The sequence below is a fragment of the Nematolebias whitei genome, chromosome 19 (genome assembly GCF_014905685.2).
Source record: "Nematolebias whitei isolate Nwh7 chromosome 19, NemWhi1, whole genome shotgun sequence".
Classification (NCBI taxonomy): domain Eukaryota; kingdom Metazoa; phylum Chordata; class Actinopteri; order Cyprinodontiformes; family Rivulidae; genus Nematolebias; species Nematolebias whitei.
The window spans coordinates 2,081,661-2,089,958 of NC_056516.1; the positions used below are offsets into that span (position 1 = coordinate 2,081,661).

At 39.9% G+C, this 8,298-nt stretch overlaps 1 protein-coding gene across 1 annotated transcript in view; it reads right to left on the bottom strand.

The window, feature by feature from the left end:
• Nucleotides 1–474: 474 nt before the first annotated feature.
• Nucleotides 475–8,298, bottom strand: part of col22a1 (collagen, type XXII, alpha 1) — a 132,145-nt gene continuing 124,321 nt past the window's right edge. Inside the window, exons 60-64 of the mRNA XM_037692817.1 lie at nucleotides 2,248–2,427; nucleotides 2,095–2,161; nucleotides 1,801–1,983; nucleotides 750–827; nucleotides 475–668 (exon numbers count right to left, since the gene is read on the bottom strand). Of these exons, the coding sequence (XP_037548745.1) occupies nucleotides 475–668; nucleotides 750–827; nucleotides 1,801–1,983; nucleotides 2,095–2,161; nucleotides 2,248–2,427 (702 nt within the window). The remainder of the gene's footprint in view (nucleotides 669–749; nucleotides 828–1,800; nucleotides 1,984–2,094; nucleotides 2,162–2,247; nucleotides 2,428–8,298) is intronic.

Below are 8,298 nucleotides of genomic sequence, written 5' to 3' on the forward strand. Positions count from 1 at the left end.
AACCACCTGACAGGTAGGAGATCCCTGGGAAGAGAATAATTTAATGAGTGATTAGTGCAGGAGTGGGTGTGGGGTGCAGGCATGGTAAAAAATATTTGACAGACAGGAACCCTTTAAAACATCCCTGTTATCTCCCTGTCTATGTTACAAGAAGCATTTTAGAAAGGAAACAAAAACTTTAAGCTGCACTTTGTGTCCATTATTGGAGGTGTCCCATGTTGCATTGGCACCCGCCTTCCTACAACCCAAGAATCTGACCGGCAGCACCTGTTGCTTCAGCCCTCCAAACTGAGCCATATATATACACACACTCACACACATACACACACACACACACACACACACACACATATACTGTATATATATATATGTGTGTGTGTGTGTGTGTGTGTGTGAAGTTGTTGTTTTAAACGTCAAACTGACTTAAAGTTCAACAATGCAAATGGACACCCAGCCCTGAGTCTCGTCTTTCTTTTAGGTCCCTTTCACATTTTTGGTGTGGGGTCTTTGTGCCAGGCTGGCATAGTAGGCACACTGGGTGGGATCACACTGTCCAGCAGGACCTGGAGGTCCAGGCTGACCATGTGGTCCGGGGTTTCCCGGTTCGCCCTGGGCTCCAGCTTGTCCTGGGCTTCCATCTTTGCCGTATCCAGGCATACCAGCTGGACCTGGAGCAGAAAAAGCAGGAGTTAGACATTTGACTGGATCAGTACCCCTGAACCGAGCACACGGATGAAGAATTGGGTTACCTATAGGTCCAGGAGGACCTCGCTCTCCTCGTTCACCAATACCAGTATCTCCTTGCTCTCCCTTTGCTCCTTTCTCACCTGAAAGAAAAGAGCCAGTACTTTTAACACAACAACACACCTGGTGAATATTTATGAACTGCAGAAAGGCATATAGAGAAAAATAACTTGATTAGGTTCTACTGGTTCTGACTGTAATCACCATCAGATCAGATGAACAAAACTCTAAACTAGCTTTGATGTTTCCCTGTGTTTGTTTTTAATGTCTGACTACAGTTCAAGTTTAGGCTTTTTTAACGCTCATCAGATGACTTCATCGCTTTATCATCACTGTCTGTTAAAATCAACAAAAATCCATCTATGACAATGAATAATGATGGATGACAGCTTGGGTAGAAATGTCTGGGTAGTGGGGTCTGGTCCTCTGAAATATTGGAAAGCCAAAGATTGTCCCCCAATAAATCATTTAAAGAAACTATACTGTCAAGCAATATAAAGAAAAGGAAGCATATTCACCATTCATATGAAAAACAACAATGTATCTATGCCATTCAAAAATGTTTCCCTTCATCCAGACATTTGCTTGGTCCACTAAATACCTGACACATGGATAACATACCTGAAGTGTGAAGGGCTGGAACTAACTGTATAGTGTGCAATATATATTATGTTACTATACTGAAACATATATGTAACATATTACGTATTACATATACAGTAGTCCCCCTTGCACTTCAATACAATTCAATTCAGTTTATTTATATAGCATCAAATTACAACAAAGTTGTCTCAAGACACTTTACAGGAACATTCACATAAAGGCCAAATAGTAAAGTTCTCTGTCTAAGGAATCCAGCAGACAAGTTGAATCTTGGCTTCGTTGCAGTCTCCCATCCTGAACAAGCACAGTGGAGACAGTGGAAAGAAAAACTCCCTTTTAAAAGGGATATATAATATATATATATATATTATAATTTTGACAAACAAATAGCCTCAAAACAACCCCAGGAATTACATACAAACACAAAACCAAAGTTCTGGGTCTTTCTTCTACCTTTAGGGCCCATCGGTCCCCTGGGCCCTTCTCCTCCATTTTGTCCAGGCATTCCCGGCTCACCAGGGGGTCCTGGTCGTCCATTGCTGCCATCCTTACCAGGGGGGCCTGGAGGTCCTGGACGACCTGCTGTACTTTTTACATGGGCAGGCTGGATCTGAGCCATGAGGTATACCAGTTTGGCTGAAGGCAAACCACATATTATTTGCATCCTATAAACTCTGTTTAGAGTTATTTTAAATTAGACCAATTAATTTTTCCTTCCACAACACCACCAAATGATAATTTCCTCACCATCTAATTGTTTTGCCAGCTCCTCCTGGATGAGTCTTCTCATCTGCTCCATTGACACTGACTCTCCCTAAAGTAACACAGGTGTTCACAAGTAAGTCAGGTGTTAATGCCTCCATCAAATTCATCTGTAATTGCTGAGAATAACTAACTTACCCTGGGTCCTGGTGGACCGGGGTTCCCTGAAGATCCTTGTGTTCCCGGAGGTCCTATTTCTCCTGGTGGTCCTGACATGCCCATCATCCCAGTGTGTCCCTTCCTGCCTGGAGGACCAGGGTTTCCAGGCATACCAGGCTCTCCAGCTTGTCCTTTATCTCCTTTTATACCATGGTCACCCTAAATTATATGATAATTTTTATTTGTACGTTTTAAATTTTATTAATATAAAAAACAACTAATAGGTTCCATCAAGGCATGCAAAGAAGTGGAATATGTTTAGATGTAATGAAAAGATCTGTTGTGACAAATATATTAGAAAGATACTACAAGCTACTTTAGATCAGTTTTCCCTTTGGTGGTGCTCTTGTCACTGTAAAGCTTTTCATACTGAAAAATGTTTATCTTCTTAATCTAATAAAATAATTTGATTGTTTCCAATGGTTTGTTTTATTATATTAAATAAGAAAAACATTTTGACAAAATGCAAAATACTCTGCTATAATCTCCAGTTGGTATTCCCTCTTGTTTTGAGTTCATCACTGGATTGGATGATTGCAATAATAGCATAACGATAATAGAGTTTTTCTCATTTGCTAAAACATGAACCCTGTTGTCTGAACCAAATGCTCTGTGCTCTGAACACATTTATTGAAAAAGTCACCCTTTTGGCAGAACCTTAAACACTTTTCACCTAGTTACTGTAGATACAACTTGCATACACATTTTCACCCACTAAAACACATTTTGCACTGTGATGCACTAGGGTTGCATAATGGTAAGCACATGTAGCATAAGTGAAACTCAGTGAAAACACAGGTGTCTCAGCCTAAACACAGCAACTCAAAACTGATCACACTGTGACTAATGATGTGAACAAACCAATATAAGCCAGCACAAGGAGCCCTGGTCGTTAAACTTTCACTATGGATAGAAACAGTTGGAGAGTAAGAGTAAGAGTAGGAGGAGGTAGAAGAGGTGGTATGAGACCAAGAACAATTACTTCAGATGAAAACGAGCAAATGCCATGTACCATGTTCTTGTCTACAGTTTGACAATGAAGGAAGTGGACCTTTGAGTTCAGCCCAACATAACTAGAGTCACTGTCTCGAACATAGTGCAGAAATTTAGAGAGAGCAGGTAATTCTCTTTTTTTTTTGTTGCATACATGTTTACAGTATAACTCAGTACTGTATAATGTAAAAAGTTGTTTAATTACATGAATTTTCCAGTATACTTGTAGGCCTAGTACTGCATGTATGCTTTTGGTAAATGTATGCTAATTTTGTAGAATTGCAAGACATAAGGAGGGAGAACATCTACAAAGTATATTGTCCCACACCAATTGTTGACATGGGCTGCCAGAATAATACAATAAAACTGCTTGAAGTACAGAAAAAAAAAATCATTGAAGACCATGTGAATTTGGAAGGCACCAACAGTGTCAGCCTTTCCACCAGTGATTGTTCTAGAACACAACAGCATGTGGATGAAGCACCTGTACAGAGTACCCTTTGACCACAACTCAAGGAGCATAGATTCCAGTATGTACATGTAGGTAAAATTCAATACTGTAGTCTGCTCTACAGCACAATTCTATCTTTCTGTACTACTTACAAAGCTATGTGTGTTTTTCCATACAGTGTTTCAACTGGATTCCTTTGAATGAACCACTTCTGCTAAACTACAAGAACAAGTCCTGCTTTACACTCAAACTGCAGTTCTAAAACACACTTTTTTCAAAACACACAAGTTTCTGCATTTCACAAAATTTTCTTGAAGAAAATCTCATTTTCACAAGGAACACACTGTTATTCAAAATTCTAAAGTTAACAGCCCTACTATGCACACTGACTCATTACATGGGCAAACACCTATCACACAGTTTTACAATTAGCAATTTAAAACTTTATCGTGAAAGGGAAACAGCTGAGCTCTTCTGTTTTGGAGCAATGGATGCCAACACTGTAAACAGGCAGATCCAGAGGAGTAAGAGTAAATGGAGGATTACAGAGAGGATGAGGACAAGGGAGGCCAAGGATCGTAATCTCTGATGAGATCTGAACCACTTTGGTTGACCATGTGGTCAACCTGGTCTAACGAGGAGGCTGGGCAAAGAGTACAGCCAAATTTGAGCAGGTCCATGGTAGCATCCATCATCAGGATGTTCTGAAATGAGAATTAAGTAAGAAATCTACTCGCACTAGAAAACTGCATACAATAATATGCAATTTATTAAGTACTATATACAATATAGTACTTAATGAGTACAGTAGTACAGTATTGTATGTGGACTGTTCTGTAGGACTGAAAAATTAAGTATGCTTCAAGTATTTGGGAAATGCATTTCTACTTTGCATTCCTACACAGTAGGAACACCTGTACAGTATTTTACTATTTGTATTGTTGAACCGAAAGATTACCAACACAAGGCGGATGGGAACGTCTTCTGTCTTCTGAACAGGAAAGTGAAATCATCAACATGGTCCTCAAAAATACCGTCATAACATCACGGCAAATACCAAGAAAAATAATAGAAAACAATGAGATATTTCAAAATATTGATAGGGTAATCTTATCAATACTGGACCATGTCTTGCACAGAAATAATTTGAGGATGAAGTAGGTCTACACGGTGCCATTTGAATGCAATTCAGAAACTGACAAAGAATTGTGTTATAACTATGTGCAAGTAATGCACAATCCAACATCTGATGCATATTCTCAACACTGTACAAGTTATATGTTCTTCATTATTGTAATTATAAAGATTATGCTTCACAATAGTAACCACTCCATGTTGGTTTTTGATATTGTCATGTGTCTTTCAGAGGTGGAGCACCAGTTCATCTTCATTGATGAGGTTGGATTCAATCTCGCAAAAAGACGAAGGAAGGGAAGGAAGGGCATTGGCCAGCATGCCATTGTTGAAGTCCCTGTCCAGCACGGAGGGAACATCGCAATGTGTGCAGTGATTACCCACCACGGCGTCATCCATCACCATGCTACCCTTGGACCCTACAACACTGCCCATCTGATCACATTCATGGACACCTTACACAACACACTCATTACACCAGATCAGATAGACAGCCCAGAGCAGCTCAGGTATGTTGTCATTTGGGACAATGTCAGTTTTCAACGGGATGTTCTGGTTTGTAACTGGTTCATTGATTGGTTCATTCATTCTACAATTTTCAGTTGTTTATATTCCTTCGTATTCTATTCTTCAACTCTATTGAGGTTTTTTTTTTTTCTGCGTGGAGATGTAAAGTGTATGACCTAAATTCACAAATGTGTATATCCCATCTTCAAGCTATGGAAGATGCATATGGACACATAGCAGTTGATGCGTTTCATGGCTGGATTTGCCATGTTAGGTGATATTTACCCCACTGCTTGGCCAGACCAAAACACAAGAAAGAATGCAGCATAGCCTTTCTTTTTACTGTAACTGTATATTATTCAGTTGTTTTGTATGTAGACCACTGTATGTGCAACTTTGTGTTGGTTGGGATGTACACTGTGAACATTGTTTTTTTGGGGAAAATCAACTATATTTGTTATTGTGTATTTGTTTGTTCTGAGTATTAAAAACAATATTCTAAAATGATTTACAACACGTAGCACGGTGGCACAACTGGTAGAGCTGCTGCCTCTCAGCAAGCAGGTCCCTGGTTCAAACCCTGGTCCAGGGGCCTTTCTGGGTGGAGTTTGCATGTTCTCTCCGTGCATGCGTGGGTTTTCTCCAGGTACTCCAGTTTCCTCCCACAGACCAAAAACATGCATGTTAGACTGATTGGGAACTCTAAATTGTCCCTAGGTGTGAGTGAGAGAGTGAATGGTTGTTTGTCTCATTTGTCTCTATGTGTCCCTGTGATGGACTTGCAACCTGTCCAGGGTGTACCCCGCCCCTCGCACAGTGATTGCTGGACATGGTCACCGGTGACCCCCGTGACCCAAAATGGAATAAGCGGGTAAAGATAATGGATGGACGGATTTACAACACACTTATATATGTACTGTCTGTAGTAAGTGAACACTGAACAAAAAAAGCTTGTCATTATAATCAGTGAAGATAAAGAGTTTTCCATTCATCATAATGTTTTACATTAAGCATATCAGTGTTCAAATGGTTCATATAAATGTCTATTCATATGATGGTTTTTGTGTGTCATCAGAAAACAAAATACCATTTTGAGAAGAGATATTGTTTTAAATGTAAAGTTTCAGTTTGCAGGAGAATTGTTGGGTTTTGCCCATTGTGTGTGTGTGTTCTGAGAGTATGAGGCATGCTTTCAGAAAATATGTGTAAACAATCGAGAAAAATTGTATATAGATGAAGCTGGGTTCAGTCTGAACAAAAGGAAGAGAGGCTGGAATGTGACTTGCCCATAAGTCATTGTTGCAGTCCCTGGCCAGTGTGGTGGCAATGAGACATTATGTGGTGCCTTCAGAAATCATAGGGATCTCCACCATCATGCCTCATTAGGGCCATACAACACTCAGCATCTCCTGATATTTTAAAGTGATCTTTGAGATATTGTGTGAGGGTGTCAGCAGCAGGATCGTGAACAGACAGGGCATCTTGTCTGTCATTGTGTGGAACAATATGAGTTTTCACGGCGTCATCCAGGTCAGAGTGGTTCAATATCAACCAAGACTTCCTGAATTATTTTTGCCACCATACTCCACTTTTCTCAACCCAACAGAGGAGTTATTCTATTCATGGAGTTTGACATTTTATAACTGACAACCCAACACCTAGAAAAATCTCTTGCAGCATGGAACTGGCCTGTAATCACATAGGTCTGGATGCATGCCAAGTGTGTGTCCAGCATACCAGGAGTTATTTCTCATGCCAGGCCAGGGAGAATGTGGCCTGTGATGTAGATGAAGTCTACACTTTTTGATGTATGTTGTGTTTGTTTGTTTGTTTGTCTGTTTTTTGTTTTTACTCCAAGTTCTAAACAGAAGATTTGTTTTGAAAATGTATTGTACTTTATGGACAATAAAGATAATTAAAAAAAGCTTTATAACTGATTATGTTTTCCTTTTATCCTGATGCATGCTCAATAATCCAGGTAGAAAAATCCAAAAAAGTTCAATCTGGTCCTCTGGACATTCAAAAAAACAAAAGCAAAACAAAGCAAAAAAAATCTAGAAACGTTTCGTCTCTCATCCAAGAGACTTCCTCATTCTGAGGTGCTGTTTTCAGCTCAGTCTCTTAAATAGCACCTTCTCAGAGTGGATCAACCAGTTTGCTGCTGACAACCACTACACTCATCTCCAGGCCAGCGGTCACTCTTTCAGGGATGAAGATGTTCACATCCTGGATAGAGAGGAACGATGGTTTGAGAGAGGAGTAAAGGAGGCCATCTTTGTGAAAAGAAATCGTCCATCATTAAACAGGGGTGGAGCCTCCGGGTTCAACTGTCCCCCTCTTACAATGCTGTGATTGCTAGTATCACTCAGCCCTCTGTGAACAGTAAACAGCCATCAGTGTGCTAATGATCCATTGTTAGGCTGATGGTCCTTCTTGAGCATGTGATCAGCTGGTTTTGGTTGTCAGCAGCAAACTGGTTGATCCACTCTGAGAAGGTGCTATTTAAGAGACTGAGCTGAAAACAGCACCTCAGACTGAGGAAGTCTCTCGGATGAGAGACTTCCTCAGACTGAGGAAGTCTCTCGGATGAGAGACGAAACGTTTCTAGATTTGTTTTGCTTTGTTTTGCTTTTGTTTTTTTGAATGTCCAGAGGACCAGATTGAACTTTTTTGGGTTTTCCTTTTATCTATGTTTTGTGTAATGACTGTTCAGTGGTGTTTTTCATTTTGATTGACTCGGTCTGATCTGCCAACATTGTTTGGTTTTGAGCACTGAACAGTTTCGAGGCAACAGTTTAGATATGAAGAAACAGTCAGAGGTTTTGCAAATGTAGCTTGAAAACTTGGTTTTGTGTTTACAGTTTAGAGAAATAGATGAATGGTTTCAAAAAATGTGTCTTGGCAATTGAGAAAAACTGTAAAATGGAAATAAGCAACAAATGGAG